At 38.6% G+C, this 18,054-nt stretch overlaps 1 protein-coding gene across 4 annotated transcripts in view; it reads left to right on the forward strand.

The window, feature by feature from the left end:
• Positions 1-18,054, forward strand: part of FAM240B (family with sequence similarity 240 member B) — a 187,873-nt gene that overhangs the window by 146,876 nt on the left and 22,943 nt on the right. For 2 of the 4 annotated variants that reach the window (XM_049711539.1, XM_049711541.1), the window contains exon 4: positions 11,830-11,918. The exons of 1 other annotated variant lie outside the window; for it this stretch is intronic. In XM_049711539.1, the coding sequence (XP_049567496.1) occupies positions 11,910-11,918 (9 nt within the window). In that variant the 5' untranslated portion in view covers positions 11,830-11,909. Of the gene's footprint in view, positions 1-4,903; positions 5,029-5,594; positions 5,722-11,829; positions 11,919-18,054 lie in introns of those variants that run through there. One more of the 4 variants, XM_049711540.1, reaches the window with a different exon arrangement.

Genomic DNA, 18,054 nt, shown 5'->3' on the forward strand with positions numbered 1-18,054 from the left:
CCTTTTCTGTATACTTTGTAAATATTTTCTTTTTGGTTATCACAGAGATTACATACAATATCCTAAAGTCATAACAATCTGTTTTAAACTGTCAACAACTTAACTTCAATAACATACAAAAATTCTACTCCTTCACAGCACCACTCCTCCAGTCTGTTATTGATGTTAAAAAATACATCCTTATATATTGTGTATCCATTAACATAGAAATTATGTTAATTTTTAATTTTCTTACTTTTGTCCCATAATATATATAAAGTGTGATTACCAACCCACGTTGCAATACTCATGTTTTTTATATTTCTCCACTTATTTACCTTAACCAGAGAACTATATATTTTCTTCTAGCTTTGAGCTACTTGTCTAACATTCTATCATTTCAACTTGAAGGACTCCCTTTAGTATTTCTGGTAGGGAAGGTCTAATGATAGTAATTCCATCCAAGATTTGTTTACGTTGGAAAGCCTTAATTTCTCCTTTATTTTGAAGTACAGTTTTGCCGATATAGGAGTTTCAGTTTATAAGGCTTTTTTTTTCCCTTCAGTACTTAAAATATATCATCCCAGTCCCTCCTGGACTGCAAGGTTTCTGCTGAAAAATCTGCTAAAAATTTTATTTGGCATCATTAATACATGATGATTCAGTTGTCTATTGATTCTTTCAAGATTCTTTGATTTTTACTTTTGTCAGGTTGATTATAATGTGTTTTAGTGTGGGTCTATTTGATTTTACCCTACAGTTTGTTTAACTTGTATTTTTCTGTCCAAGTATTTCACAGTTTGGGAAGTTTTTGTCCATTATTCCTTCAGACGAGGTTTCTGCTGTTTTCTCACTCTTTTTTCTTCCTGGATTCCCGTAATGTCTTCTTTTTTGGATTCCCATAATTCCATTAGGGTCTGTTCACGTTTCTTCATTCATTTTCCTTTTTGCTCTGAGAGCTAATAATTTCAAATGATTTTTCTTCAAGTTTACTGATGCCTTCCTCTGCCTGTTTCAGTCTGCTTTTGAACCCCTCTTGTGAAATTTTCAATTTAGTTACACTTTTAACTCTGCATTTGCTTTTTTAAAATAAATTCTGTCTCTTTGTTGATATTCTCACTTTGTTGATATATCATCTTCCTGATTTCCTAGGCAGTTGTTTTCAAGAGTTCATCTAGCAACTCTGAAGCCTGTGTTTCTTTAGTGTCACTTTCTAGAGAGTTATTATGTTCCTTTGAGTGGGCCACATTTCCCTGTTTTTTTCTGTGTTTTGTGAGCTTTTGTCAAAAATTGCATATTGAAAAATACAGCCACCTCTCCCAGCCTTGTAGACTGGATACTTGCAGAGGAAGGCCTTCACTAATCAGCCTGGTGTAATGACTTAAGGTCTTCTCAGATCTTTTCTGAGGATGTGCCTTCACTGGACCTGTGTCTGCAGCCCAGCCACAGCCCCCTAATTCTGCCACACACAGATGTTTCATTTCCCCAAGAGCCGCACCCCTGTCTTCTTGGCCCTTAAATGTTCTGTTGTATTCCTCTGTCAGTAATCTCTGCCTTCCAAGTGTGTGCAGGTCTACAGTTGCCATGAAGTTTTCATGGGCCATTGAATCCATCATTGCTTTCACAGCCGCCAATCTGATATAAAAAATATTCCACTATTCCTATCTCAGCTGTGAGTCATGTGAGACAGAAATCAGACTCTCAGACATTGCCTGGCATGCCACACATTGCAGTCAAGTTGCACTCTTTTACTTTTCTCCCAATGGAGGACCAGTAATTGGGCAGCTTTCACTCTAGTGCACCATATTGAGTCAGGAATGGGTTAGGATAAGAGTGAGCAAAAATGTCACGAAATTTGCTATCATTTTGAGAGTGACTCTTTCTTGACTGGGCATTCACTTTGTTGCTTCAGATTACTGACTGGTTTCTAGAGCTCCCACAAAGCTATTTGTATTCTATTGTTTAGTTCAGTGTTTTCATGGGGTTACAGACCTGGAGTTTCCTATTCTGCCATCTTACCTATATCACTGCTGTCCTTCATTTTTGGAAGATGATTTTACCAGATATAGAATTCTTGGTTAACAGTGTTTTTCTTTCAACACGTGAATATGAAATCCACCAGCCTTCTCCCTTGACGCTTTCAAAATTCTTTGTTAGTTTTTGCAATTTTAAAATAGTGTTTTCATTTAGATCTCCTGTTGGAGTTCACTGAGTTTCTTGGATATGTACTTTCATGTATTTTATCATATTTGAGGAGTTTGGGACAATTATCTCTTCAAATATTTTCCCTGACTTTCTATCCCTTTCTCTCCATGCAGCATTCCTATTATGGATATGTTGTCATACTTGATGATGTCTTGTAGATCTTTTACGTTCTGCTCGTTATTCTTCACTCTTTCCTCTTTCCACCTCTCAGACTGGATAGTCTCAATCAGTTCTTCTTCAAATGTGCCAATTCTTTATTCTGCCTGCTTAAATCTGCTAGTGAATCCCTCTAATAACTTTCTTATTTCAGTTGTGGCACTTTTCAACTCTAGAATATATATTTGATTCCTTTTTGTAATTTCTTTCTCTTTGTTAGTATTCATCACTTGGTGAGGCACCATTTTCCTGATTTCCTTTAGTTCTTTGTCCAAAATTTCATTGAGTTCTATGGGAATATTTAAGAGAGTGATTTAAAGTCTTTTTAATGCCTGGACAATGTGTATATGTGTATGTCCACATTGTGTGGACAATGTATATGTGTATATATACACACACACGCATATATATATATATATATATATATATATATATATATACACACATTTTTTTCCTCATTCATGGATCAAACTTTGTTGTTTGTTTTCATACCTCATAACTCTTTGTTGAAAATTTATATGTTAAATAATATAAAGTAGAAATTCTGGAAATCAGATTCTCCCTTCCCATCAGGATTTTCTGTTACAGCTGTTTGTTACTGTTGTTGGTGGTGGCGGTGGTATTGCTCCTGTTTGTTGAAATCTAGCTTGCATTGGGAAGATGTAATGGTTGTTACAGGTTGGAAGGAAGCTTTATGATATGAGAAGCCCATCACATTTTTTTGTGACTTTATTTTAAATTAATATAAAATGATGTTGGTTTTGTTGGATATATTTTTATGCTCCATGCTACTAACGTTTAAGATTCAAACATTTGACAAAAGTGTATTTAGGACTTTTCATAAGTATTTGATTGAGAGTATTTAGTGGTGATATTTTGTTTATTGTATATACATGGGTCTTTTTTGGGCTTACTTTGGGCTTACTTTGTTCTTCTTTTTTCTAGTTTCTTGAGGTATGATGTTAGGTTGTTTACTTGAGACTTGACTTTTATCTTAATCTAGGAATTTATGACTATAAACTTCCCTTGTAAAACTGCTTTTGATGTATCCCATATGTTTTGGTATACTGTTTTCATTTTAATTTTTCTCAAGACATTTTCTAATTTCTCTTTTGTTTTCATTTTTGAAAACAAAATAATCTTTCTCAAGATTATATTATTTAATTTCCACACATTTGTGAATTTTCCAGCTTTTTTTATGTTGCTTTTTATTTACATTCCATGGTGGACAGAAAAAATACTTAGTATAATTCAGTCTTGCTAATTTTATCAAGACTTGTTTTGTGACCTAATATGTGATCTAGGAGAAAGTTCCATTTAGAGTTGAGAATAATATCTAACTGTTGGGTGGAATTTTCTATATATGGCTCTTAGGTCCATTTGGTTTATAATGTTGTTAAAAGTTAGCTGTTCCTTTATTGATTTTACGTCTGTATGTTCTATCCATTATTGAAAATGTTCTGTGACACTTCAAAAATTCGTATCAGGGACTTCTCATTGACTCCATGCTGGCCCACAGTGAAGCTAAAAATAGTATTTCCTGCAGGCATTCTTTTTCTTTAAGCTGCAATGCAAAGAGACAGAATGACAGTCTCCCCTTTTGTTTCTGTTTTATTTTTTTTAATATTTATTTATTTGACAGTGCCAGGTCTCAGTTGTGGCATGCGGGATCTTCACTGCCACATGTGGGATCTAGTTCCCTGATCAGGCTTCAAACCCAGTCCCCCTGCATTGGGAATGCGGAGTCTTTTTTTTTTAATTGGAGTATATTTGCTTTACAGTGTTGTGTTAGTTTCTGTTGTACAGCAAAGTGAATCAGCTATACATATACATATATCTCCCCTTTATTGGATTTCCTTCCCATTTAGGTCACCACAGAGCCCTGAGTAGAGTGCCCTGTGCTATACAGTAGGCTCTCATTAGTTATCTATTTTATATATAGTATCAAGAGTGTATATATGTCAATCCCAGTCTCCCAATTCATCCCACACCCACTTTCCCCTTGGTATACATGCGCTTTTTCTCTACATCTGTGCCTCTATGTCTGCTTTGTAAATAAGATCCTCTATACAAATTTTTTCAGATTCCAAATATATGCGTTAATATACGACATTCGTTTTTCTCTTTCTGACTTACTTCACTATGTGTGACAGTCTCTAGGTCCATCCACATCTCTACAAATGACCCAATTTTCTTGCTTTTTATGGGTAATACTCCACTGTATATATGTACCATATCTTCTTTATCCATTCCTCTGCTGATGGACTTTTAGGTTGTTTCTATGTCCTGGCTATTGTGAATAGGGCTGCTGTGAACATTGGGGTGCACTTGTCTCTTCTTTCTCTTTAAGCTACAATGCAAAGAAACAGAAGAACAGGTGTTTCCCTTTAATTACTTAGAGTGTGACACCGCCCCCCCCCTTTGTTTCTGTTCTGAGCACTGGCCACAAAATAGTTACAGTTTGACACAATACTTGCCAATGAAATACCACCTGAGAGATTCTGAGAACTTACTTGTTTTCCTGATCCAGCATGACTCCTTCCAACTTCTGTTGTCCTTTATAGGTCAATCATGCACACTTGAAAGCAAAAGAACACTTTCCAAAGATGATGTGGCAGGGTGATAAAACTTACCTGAGTCCTTCATCACATCATTGAGCTCTCTCTCCATCCCTGGATTTCTTATTAGGTGAGAAGGATAAACTGCAATATATTTAAGCCACTGCTGTATAATTTCCTGTATTCTTGGTAAAGAATGACCCACCTGGAAATGGCATTTCGAGATGCAGACCTCAATATTTAAAGTTGGCTGAATGGGGGTAGAAGAGAATATTCAGTTATTCCAGGCAAGAAAATTAGACATCTTTATTACACGGTGATGAAAATGTGTGATTGAACAGATACGTACTTATCCTGGGACACAAAATATAGGGTAAGGAGAAATTATAAAAGAAAAAAAATCGAGAATTTTAACTTGGGTGTGTTATATTTTGCTACTTTCTACGCAGTCCTCAAAGGCAGGGATGACTTCAGACTTCAGACAACCATTCTGCTCAAAACATGGAAGAATGAAATATAGCTTTGCTAAGGGAACATTCTCTAACTGCAGGCTGTAATGTATATTGAGTCAAAGAGTCATGATTTGGATTTCTGTGAGTTGAAATAATAACAGCTAACATTTATATGACACTCCCTACATGCTAAACACTGTTGTAAGCACTTTACATTTATTAACATATTTAATCCTCACAACAGCCCTGTGATGGGTGCCATTATTTGCAACATCAGAGGGAACCATGTGATCATTGTAGCCACCAGCTGACCCTACAGCCACCTTGTGCCTCCCTTGGTCCCACCCAAGAATTTCTGAGCCTTCTTTCTGGTGAGTCTTGTGGCCTTTTCTCCCTCATTGTGAATCCTCCTGCCAATAAAACATGCTGTGAATGTTAACAAAAGGAAACCTCAACTAGAATTGGAGTCTGGAAGGCTGCCCCGTAGAGGGAGCTCTCATGCCGTGTCACTCATCATCAATTACCCCAACAGGTATTGACAGATTTCTAAATGGAGGCCCAGAGAGGTTAATTACTGGTTGTACTGGGTCTCCCTTATTTTTTGAAGCTGCATAATTTAGTCTCTCATTTCACTAGCAAAAGTTTTGTTCAGACCATATATCAACTTGTTTTTGTTTGTTTGTTTTATTGAAGTATAGTTGATTTACAGTGTTGTATTAATTTCTGCTGTACAGCAAAAGTGATTCCAATATATACATATATACTCTTTTTTATATTCTTTTCCATTATGTTTTATCTCAGGATATTGAATATTGTTCCCTGTGCTATACAGTAGGACCTTGTTGTTTATTCATTCTATATGTAATTGTTTGCATCTGCTAACCACAAACTCCCAGTCCATCCCTCCCCCAACCACAAGTCTGTTCTGTATGTCTGTGAGTCTGTTTCTGTTTTGTAGATAGGTTCATTTATATATTTTATTGATAGATTCCACATATAAGTGATATCATATGGTATTTGTCTTTCTCTTTTTGACCTACTTCACTTAGTATGATAATCTGTAGCTCCATCCATGTTGCTGCAAATGGCATGACATCACTCTTTTTTATGGCTGAGTGTTACTCCATTTTATATATATACCATGTCTTCTTTATCCATTCACCTGTTGATGGACATTTAGGTTTCAACTTATTTATTGTTTCTTGGGGTTTTTTTTTTCAATTTAAGCCAAATTTAACAAAAACCCAGCCACCTATGTTTTCCTAGGCCTTCTGCCCAGATCCTCCTAGGACCATGCCTGGGAAATGTACCAGTGCCCCTTAAGACTCCAAGTCTTAAGTAAAAACAGCTTGAATAAAACTCAGGATCATCACTCAAACAATGAAATCTGGATGTCAGAAGAACTCACCAGAACACCTGAGGAGTACTGAGAAGCCAGTGGGGCTCAATGGGTCCATGCTTGGTACCAAGCACCAGTTTGGGGTGGACTCCAGGTGTCCTCTGGTGGGTATCTCTGATATCCTGCTGGCTACACCATGCATGTTTGAAGAAAAAATTAATCAGTTGACCTAAGAAAAAGATGGAAAATTTTATTTGAACCACCCTGAAGATTACAACCCAGGAAACAGGCTTTCAGAAAGCTCTGAGGCTGTGACAAAGTGAGAGAGTGACATTGACATATATACACTACCAAACGTAAAATAGATAGCTAGTGGGAAGCAGCCGCATAGCACAGGGAGATCAGCTCGGTGCTTTGTGACCACCTAGAGGGGTGGGATAGGGAGGGTGGGAGGGAGAGAGACAGAAGAGGGAAGAGATATGGGAACATATGTATATGTATAACTGATTCACTTTGTTATAAAGCAGAAACTAACACACCACTGTAAAGCAATTATACTCCAATAAAGATGTAAAAAAAAAAAAAAGAAAGCTCTGAGGACTGCACCCATTAGAGGTCAAAGCACAGTTAAATAAGTATTTGAGATAAAGGGTTATATGTCAAAACAATATGTATTGTTAACAGTTTACACAATCCAGATGTACACATACAAAGCAAGTATCAATAGAAGGTCATGGGTCATCATAGCCCCTTACAAGATAAAGATAAAAGGTTATCTCCTAAGGAGTTATGATCCTTGATGAGATTAAGATGGAATGTTATCTCCTAAGAAGGTCTGGTTAATGCAGATGCACAACACACACTAAAGGGGTGGGAGGAGGCCCAAATGGTCAAAGAAAATTTTTATGTTTAAATTTTTCTTATCTTGTCATAAAGTATGAATTTTATTTCATCAGGAGGAAGAGAAGGAAACTGTCATCAGGTAATCTGTCACCTGCTAGTTATTCAGTTTCACTGTATTTTCTGTGGTTTCAATGAGCTCCTTGGAAACATTTTTTATTGAGTTTTTCTTTCTTTAAATTGTTGCTTTTGTATAGGTGGTACCCTACAAAATAGTTTCAGAATTAACTCCTCTCTCTCCTTATGTAAAAAAGTTTTCACCTGTAAAATTTGGTTCTGCTATTAAAGTAGGCATTCAGTTTAACGTAAACAGGTTTATTACTTTCATAGACTCAATATTAAATATTACCACTTCAATAAGATAAAATTTGAACATCAATATTAGACAAGGTTGTCACATGTAATATCAATTATACATTTTTAACCCACTGGACCAAATAATGGGCATGCAGTTAGTAACACAGTAGAAGGATATGATGAAAACCAGAGCTATTTGTGTTGTCAGATGAATGAGTATTCTAAACGTTTATTTTAAGGACAAAATGTGCTCCTCCAAAATGGGATAAGAGCCACTCTAAAATGAGAAGTCATCTCACTTGGATACAGTTTATTGGAAAACACTCACCAGGGGTCAATTCCTGCTTCAGCTGGTAGAGAACTAAGCAGACTGTGATATGTCATCGCCAGATTCCATTCAAGGATTAATGGCTCCAAAGAACAAGATGCCTCTCTAAGTCTTCCTGTAACTTTACACCCAATAGTGACTTGTCCCTCCATTCTAGTCGCCTTTGCACACCGAGGGGCAGAGGATGGCTTTTCACAAGTCTCAGAGGAACAGGGCACATGGATAATCCAATACATGTTCTAAATCATCTCTTTTGGTTCAGGCCAAGTCATGGCACTTGTGGGATCTGCCAAAACAGAAGCTCCCCTGCCCTGGGGTGGGTGGGATAGCAAGAGATGGAATTTGTTTAGAGCCATCTCTCACCACAAGGGAAGGCTACAATGTCCCTGGAAAGATAATTGTCTGATTCTGCTACTAATTTGGTTCAAATGACCTTGGAAGGCTGAGGGATTTCTGTAACTCCTCCACTCCATATATAAAGGACTGTAACAATGAGATTTCAGGACAGCCCCTTGGTCTCCGCAAATCAGAGCTGAGGATCCAGGAGTGGGACTCTGAGACTTGCCCTCCTTTGCATCCCAGCAGGATATCAGTTCACCTGTAAATTCATCTTTAAGGTACAGTGTGTTCAGCTTTGTGTTGTCAGGTGTGGGAATAGCTTACATCTGGGGCTGGGAGTTGAGTCCCAATTTTTATACATGTGTCCTTTTTGGCCATTTGGACTCATTTTTTTCCCCTCACTTTGAACACCCCACCCTGTACCTGTTTGGAAATAGAGTTAGACAGGCCAATAGGACTTTTCCATCTCTTGATTTCTACATGTCAGTTATGCATGAATTTCAAGTTAAAGAGTGTGAAAAAAAAATCAGAAATCAGTTTTTTATCTCACTGAACAAGGCTCTCTTAAGATTAAATAAATAAAATACAGAATACACCTCATGTTGATTAATGGATAACTTAGTCTTTCCTTTTAGCACAAGAATGCAATAAAACTTGTTAAAATTTACATTTATTTGTTTAAATGAGTTTTTTTTTTATGTTTGAACACAATTGACTTAAAACACATACTAACTCTATATTGGCACTGCCGTGGTTTGTTTATTCATTAATTCAACAAATATTTTTTGAGTGCCAACTACTTTCCAGGGTCTATCTTGGGGTGGCACATTCACATATGTTCTCCTGAGTACAAGACTAGAAGCTGTGCTTTCATCTTTTCACTAAGAGCTGAATACATTTACAGTCTGGTATTTTCTGCCCTAGTAGAGACTAAAAGCACCGCTATAGAAGATGATTATCTAAGTCCATAAACTTTCCAACATTTCCATAACTGCAGAGTGCAATATGGAATTATACATTCAACGTTTAATAATACATAGCCTTTGACCTGCAGTTATACTTCTAGGAGTTTATGCTCCATATATACTTGTGAACAAAATGTATGATTCACTCTGTAATTTTTTTGTCCAAATAAGAATTAATTTAATGTCCATCAATACAAGAATGCTTAAATAAATTATGGCATATCCATTAAAAGTGGCAACCATGAAAAACAATACGGGCTGGTAAGGAAATATTTTTTGAAGTGAAAAAAGAAAAATGCAGAACAGTGTATATAGTATGGTTCTACTTGCAAAAAGCATGCACACATGTGGTTTCATTAAAATGGAAATATAAATAAGACATCATTAACAGTGGACAGCTTTGGGAAGTGTATCTGGCAACAGCAAGGAAAGAGAAGATTTTGAGTTTTATATCCTTCAGTACTTTTTGAAATGTTTTGCTGTGTACTACTCTATTTTCACATTCTTTAAGGAGCATCTTTGCTTATAGTGTAAAACTTCAAAACTGGTTGACCAAATTATTTGGGGGATTTTCTGACAAGAAAGACTGAATAAATTGTGGCATGCAGTAATTTTCATATGTATCCCCAATATATGGACCATCACAACAAAAGGGGAAAAATTTTAAAAGTGACCTACAATACTCAGAGAGAAAAAGGAAGGTGAATGCTGCTCTAAGTCTCCATATTTTGGTCTCAAGTGTCTTATCTCCTTCAATACCACCACCAAGTGTGCCAACTGTGTTTGTCCTCCTTGTCAGCCATGCTCACTGTTTTCTCCTCACACTCCAGTCTTCCAGAATTTGTCTGTTTGGACACAGCTGCCTCTCTCACATCTCTTGATTTTCTAAAGAATTATGCTTTATTGATCATAATGATCCAGCTTATTTAGAACCTGCTCTCTGTGGGGCAGAAATGTGAGATAACAACCAGCATGATTTTATTCTCACTCAGCAGAGCAATAAAAATGATTAAGGAGGTTTGTTCCATATATTCCACTTTCTAAAAGAAAAAGAAATGTTTCTAGACATGCAACTATTTGGGAAATCAGACTCTGGCTAAAACCCACTTTTTTAAAGAAGATACACAGATCATTTTCTGTCCAGGAAAAAGTAACATTGATTAATGACAGTCAAGTAGCCACTGGGCTGGAATTGGGGATGGGGGGAGAAATGATATTTTAGCCAAATTTTATATCTTAGCCATCTTACCACTTACTTTTAAAGATTTTTTTTAATGGGAGTAGAATATAAAATTTGCTAGAGAAGTTATCACTTTTAGCTCAAAATTCTTTGGAGAATTTTGACTTACCAGATGAGTGATGTCATCATGAGGGAATCATAGGTGTTTTGTCCATTGGGCAAGAAAGTTTACGGTGCACTGGGTGAAGGGTGTTCTATTAAGCTAGGTCCTTGGCCCACAGTATTTAGAGTTTGGTTAATGGGAAAAGGGGATGGAGACCTGGCTCTTGGTCCCAACTCAGCCAGACACAGAGGCTCTCTGTGCTTCAATGGAGTTGGGCAAATGCAGACCCAGGGGCTTCTCAGTGACTGGCAGGATGGACTTTATGGCCCCCCAGTTCCCTTCCAACCCCAGTAAGGTGTCTAGACATCAAATGGAACAGCCTAGATGTGACCAATATAAACCTACAGTGGTTAGCATTGACCAGGGAGGTGGAGGAGGCTAAACTCTGTTTGCTTTTGCTTTGTAGTGTTTTATTTTAACTCTACACGTGCCCAGTGTATATTTTTTCCTGGAGTCTAAGGCATAGCTACATGGTTCACAGAGAACTCCAAGGTTTTTCCCATTAGACCATGTAGGACTCAGAAACTGGTGACCGAAAGGCCAAATCTAGCCAACAGACATTTTCTGATATTCATACAATGCTTTAAAATGTCTTAAATTCATTATCAACATTTTAAAAATAAGGAGATAACACATTTTTAGAAATCAGAATTTTTAGCTTGTCTTGAAAAACTTTTGGCAGCTCTGGGACCAAGCTCTGCTGGCAACAGTCCGTTCGAGCTGTGTCTCGTTTAAATGGGCCATGCATTCTAGAATTTGTTACAGAGCCATCTAAATGCACCTGGACCCTGCAGGCTTCTGAGTCTGTGGCCCGTGACTTGTAGGCAGTCAATGTTATGGATATGAATTAGACCACCCAGGATTTTATTAAGCAATTACTCTGTCAGGTGCTAAATACTTTTCACAGCAGCTTTTTCAGTTGAAAATTAATTTAATCTTGTGAAAGTATGTATTGTTCCATTTTACAGATGAGAAAACAGACCTGGTTCAAGTAACTTGCCCATGTGGAACGTAGAGGTCTCCTAACTCCTAGTTCACGGCTGTTTCCATGACTCAGGTAGGGTTGTGCTCCTGGTGGGGTTAATTCTGAGCTCATTGAAAATGTTCCTCTGCTAGAGAATGGTCCATAATTCATAACTGTCAGTAGTGTCAGGAAGATGCGTATACTTGATATAAATTTTTTTTAACTTTTTATTTTGAAATCATTTTAGATTTAGACAAAGTTGCAAATCTGTCACCCACTTTTCTCTAATAGTAACATCTTACATAACCAGGTACATTTATCAAAACTATGAAATAAAAATTGGTACAATAAAATTAACTGCAGGGCTTCCCTGGTGGCACAGTGGTTGAGAGTCCGCCTGCCGATTCAGGGGACACGGGTTCGTGCCCCGGTCCGGGAAGATCCCACATGCCACGGAGCAGCTGGGCCTGTGAGCCATGGCCGCTGAGCCTGCGCGTCCGGAGCCTGTGCTCCACAACGGGAGAGGCCACAACAGTGGGAGGCCCGCGTACCGCAAAAAAAAAAAAAAAAAAATTAACTGCAGACTTTGTTCTGATTCCTCCACTTTTTCCACTGATGACCTTTTTCCTGTTTCAGGATCCAATCCAGAATACTACATTGTATTTATGGTAACTAGATCAATTCCAGTCTGTGACAGTTTTTCAGTCTTTCCTTGTCTTTTGTGACCTTGACACTTCTAACAAGTAGTGATCAGGTATTTTGTAGTGTTCCAGAATTTGATTTTGTCTGCAGTTTTCTCATGAATAGACAGACTTAACTTTCTGGTGTTAAGGAAAGTATACCACAGAGGTGATGTGTCCCTCTGGCTTATATCAGAGGACATGTGATATCAATATTGCTTATTACTAAGGATGTGAACCTTGGTCATGTGGTTAAGGGTGCTATTTGTTTCTCTGCTGTAAAGTTACTATTTTCCCTTCAGTCACCAAGTCATCCCCGACTCAAGGGGAGGGGAATTCAGCTCCATTCTCAGGATGGGGGCAGGTAATCAAGAATTTGTGGTCATATGTTAAAATTACCACAGTGGTTACTGAATTTTTGGAGAGATTTTTTTGAGGCTATGCAAATACACTATTTCTCCTTAAAGTTTCATCCACTAATTTTATCATTCATCAAAGGATCCTACCTGCAGCAACTATTGTGGTATTCTCATGATGATATTTCTATTCCCCTCATTCCTTCTACATTTATTCATTGGAATTCTTCTGAAAGGAATGTGTTCCTTCTCCCCCATTTATTTATTTCACTAATTTATATTGGATCCATTCTTTGGTCATAACTAATATCATGTCATTTGTTGCTCAAATTGTTCCCAGTTTTAGATATTGGGTGCTCTTTCAAGTTGGCTTCTCATCTTTCTTCAATGCCCCTCTTACTTTTTGGCATTACAAAATGCTCCTCAGTACCAAGGATTTTAAACGGTAATGTGTGTCCAGGATTTATTCAGTGCTCTGCATAAGAAGTTGGTGGGGGGTGGGAGGGGGCAGTAAATGTGAGAGAAAAAGGTAAATAACAATTTGTCTCTTGAAAGAAGAAAAGAGTAATTTTTATTTTTTTAACTTTTTATTTGGAAAAAAATGTCAAGATTGTGAAATGTTACAAGAATAGTTCTGATCTAGTTACCAAGACTCCCAGTCTAACCCCACAGAGATACAAAAACTCTCAGGATTGAAACTGTAGGTTGGACCTGGGTGAGTCCAACAAATGCCCTTGCAGAGAATAATTATATTCTCTGATGACAGAAACTAAGCAGTCTTTAGTTTTTCTAGGGTAGGTGAACTTTCCCCTAAATGAGTGGGGAAATTGGTTCAAACTGTGGGAAGTGATGACAGGACCTTTGCAATCAGACAGCATAGCTTCAGAGCTCAGCACCAGCATTAACTTGTTCTGTGATGTGAACAAAAATTTAAAACTTCTAAGCCTGACTTTTTGTCTGGTAATAGGAAATAATAAGACCTACTTCCCAGAGCTATTTATATCATTAAATAAGATAATTTTCAAGATCTCGTTAGCAACTGCAAAGCATGATTCATCACCCACTATTACTTCTGTGTGATGTCAACACCTGATGAGTGAACAGACCAGGGACCCTGAAATCCACAGGTCTGGGCTAGATTCGTGGATTTCCCCGTTATTAGCTCAGTGACTGTGGGTAAGTCTCTAAGCCCCTCAGACTCACTTTTTCATTCACAAATACAGAAATAATAAAACCTACCACAATATTCTGAGGATTAAATGAGATAACAGTTAGTACTGTACTCGATGCAAGTCGATAATTTGAATATAGAATGATGAGGACGATGATGAGTGTTTTCCCATAGGCCACATATTATGTTAAGTGTTTTAGATGCTAATCTCATTTACTTCTCACAACAATCTTTTTTTTTAATTTATTATTTATTTATTTATTTATTTTTGGCTGTGTTGGGTCTTCGTTGCTGCACGCGGGCTTTCTCTAGTTCCGGTGAGCGGGGGCTACTCTTCGTTGTGGTGTGTGGGCTTCTCATTGCAGTGGCTTCTCTCATTGTGGAGCATGGGCTCTAGGCACAGGCTTCAGTAGTTGCGGCACCCGGGCTCAGTAGTTGTGGCTCACGGGCTCTAGAGCACAGGCTCTGTAGTTGTGGCACACGAGCTTAGTTGCTCCGCGGCATGTGGGATCTTCCCGGACCAGGGATCGAACCCGTGTCCCCTGCATTGGCAGGCAGATTCTCAACCACTGCGCCACCAGGGAAGCCCAGCAATCTTTTTTTTTTGTAGAGAAACTTAAGCTTTAGAAAGGTTATTTAAGTTTCCCAAGGTCACATGGACTCAAGGCCACTTCCTTACTTAATTGTTAGCTATTTGCCTAGTCATTATTGGCATCCCTCCTTCATGACTTTGTGTCATTTCAATTAATTCAGATAAATCCCAGAGGAAACAACAGGGCTGAGTTATTATGGGCACGTTCAATATAAGCATTTTTTTCTTATTAGTCTTCTTTTACTTAAAATGCTTAGCTATCTCAGAACTCACTCGTACTGCCACAGGCAGTCTTTTATTTCACCTGCACCTTTTCTTAAGACCCAAATATCATACAGTGGGCAAAAATCTGAAGTGGCTTTGAAGTATATTAATTGCAGGGAAAACTATGGAGAGGGACTCAAGACAAATTTAAATAGCCTTTAAGAGGAGAGGGGAGGTTAAAGAGAAAATGTTTTCTGAAAAAGTGCTAAACTGAGGAGAAGTGCTTTCACATAATCCTCCAACTTCCAACTGCAAAGGAGGAGACGGTAAGAAAACTCACTTTACTCTCATCCAGGGGGGCCCAAAGGTGGGATGGGAGGAGAAACCCATCAAAATATCTCAGAGCCACTGTCAGTTGCAGTCATCTTAGCAACTGGTATTAGGAACATCACTCCTAAAGTTATTTTCACTAAGGGTGAAAAAGACAACCTGAGAGGAGATGAAGTGGTAGCTGTGTCCCCTGACACTTGTAGAGGCAGAATTTCCAGGTGATGGGATCAGCATTTGTGTGGGATGGGGGAAGGGTGCCTCTAGTTTGTGTATGTGTATTTTGGTTCCTATCATGATGCACATAAAACTGATAATGGTGGGCACCTTTCATAAAGGTACTGGAGAGAAGAAGGGAAGTTTGTCTTAATTCAATAATCATAAAATAATCTTGGAAAAAAATTAATCTAGCTCTGCCTTGAGAAAGAACTAATGATTTGCATATCACTCAGAACAAATTTAACCAGGGCATATGCTTCTCGCATTACCCAGCTCTTCCCATGAGTTGCCATCTTTCTGATGGGCTGACTGGGAAGTGTGACTGTGATGAGCACAGGCTTTGGAGTTGGGTAGGGTTTGAATCCCAGCTCCATCACCATAGATTAGGTGACTTTGGGCAATGGCTTGCCTCTTTGCATGTCTTCAGTCAAATATGGATAAGAATAGTGTTGTAAGAAATGAATGCAAGATATAAAGCATTTTGAAAAATGAAGGTGTTCAGTAAGTACTCAATAAAGAGCATAAAAATAAGCCAGAGATCACAGACTAGCAGCCCACCAGCCAGTAGCGGAAGGCATGGCAGCAGGTTTTCTCTGGTCCCTTCATGGGGGCATGAACTCACTTCATACCTACACTTGCTTATTTCTTATTTCTGTGACTATAAAAGCACCACTGATCTGTCGCACAGGAGATCACAGTGGTTTTCCCTTCTTCCTGACTCTACTCAGAGAACAACTTGGGAAAGTAGTACCTTTTCATTCTCATTGGAGCCCTTACAGGGGCAGCACCACATACATAGTTGAAGGACCAGGTGAAGATGCAGAGAAAGTAACTCTCAGTGTTTAGGTTTCTCATCAGTACCCTTTAGGAAAACTGGACACCTTTTATTTTCTGTTCCCTGTCTCATTTTGATATTTTCCTGAAAAAATGCATTTCTAAAGTTACTGTCAATTCTGTTTCTTGAGGGTACAAAGGAGAGGATACCAGCTCCTACCATGCTGCTCACAGCACAGTATATAATGCAACAGATGTAAAACAAGTAAAAAAAGAAGTTGGCGTGGCATAGCTCATGCAAAACAAAATGCATTTCCTCTTATAGAAGTTCTTACAAGTTGTCATGATCCCAAATGCTGAAGTTCAATTTCCCAGCAGTTTCCAGCAAAACAAGCACTTAGGTTATGAAGTAGCATGGGAGGATTGAGTCCAAACTTTAGCAGAGTGGCAACTGTCAACTTTAGTAAGACAATCACTTCTTAAACATATTGGGCATCACTTAGTGAATATAATTATAAGCTCTGACACCAAAGGTCCCCAAATATAGCATCCTAAGTGATATAAGGGCGAAACATCACCAAGAGCTTTCGTTAAAGTGTTCTCTGTTCACAGTCCAACTCTGGGCCTTGGACAAGAAGGGAAGCCTCTTATCCCTGAGGTGTAAGGGTTTCTAGTTCTGACAGCTCAGCAATAGAGATAAATAAACCTTAAATATGGTCTGAGTCAAGAAGGAGCAAAGCATTTAATATCATTTATAAAATAGAGATGATGAGAGCTTATTTAGGTGATGGTTCAAGTTCAGTTAACATTTTTGATCTCTTACCAGGGATGGGACAATAGACTATGAGCTCCCTGAGGGCAAGCATGTATTGTATTGGTAGATGAACATTTGGAGAATGAATGGCAGTGTATTAGGTGCTTTCCTCTGTATTGCCACATTTAAACTCTAGTTCATGGATAATGAAACTGGGGCTCAGAGCACCTGAAGGGGTTATTGCCTAAAGTCACAGTAGTGACAACAGTCCTCCGTCCTCCTTCTTAACTCCCTGGCCATCCTGGCTGTCAGAGCACAGCCTCCAGGTCTGGTGAGTGAGACCAAAACCGAAGTTGTGTTTGGTAGGTAGCTGTGTCCACATGTCCTCTAGTGAGTGAGGTGAGGCTTGGTAGAAAGTTTCAATCCCAGTTGCTGCTGGGATGACAGCAAGAACCAGTGTGGACAGTGAGGATGCTATTTGCACATTCAGGTTTGGAGGCAGGAATGTGTAGGAAGAAGGGAGGCAGAGAGAAAGTGAAATAGTTCAGAATGCCCTTCAGGGAGAGCCTGGGGAGGAGGTTTTGAGAAAAGCTAAGGAAGAAAGACATAAAGCTAAAGCTACAGATAGAGAATACATCCCTTAAGAGGAGCAACTAGGGAGCCATCAGACTTCATGTAACCGAAAACCCTCTTTTCTTCAGCAAGCACAGTGTTCGCCTCCTTGAATGGGATGTCTTGAAGCAAAGCATGTGCTCTGCAGATGACCACAGTGCCCACTGCTCCCTGTTGCTCAGGTCTAGTAGCTTCACTTCCTTATGAGTAAAGGGAGCCTGGCCTGGCCTCTGAGGACGTCTGAGTTCAACCCTTCCTCAAGTCCTCCCAAAGGTCACAGCCTCAGAAGTGCTTCCTGACCCAAAGGGAACAGGAAGGAGAGCCAGCATGCATCAGATTCTTCAGAGACTGCTGCCTGATTTCCCAAAGGCTTACGCTGATTTAATTTATTCCTTGGATGTATAGATACCACCCTGCTTTCAGCTGTTTCTCTTAACCTAGCTCATAATTACACAACTACAATGTTTTTTAGAATAAATCCTCCTTCCATATCCAAACTACACCTTTTATCCAAATGGAATGTGTGTGAAATGACATGAT

This window comes from Orcinus orca, chromosome 6 (assembly GCF_937001465.1).
Source record: "Orcinus orca chromosome 6, mOrcOrc1.1, whole genome shotgun sequence".
Lineage (NCBI taxonomy): Eukaryota > Metazoa > Chordata > Mammalia > Artiodactyla > Delphinidae > Orcinus > Orcinus orca.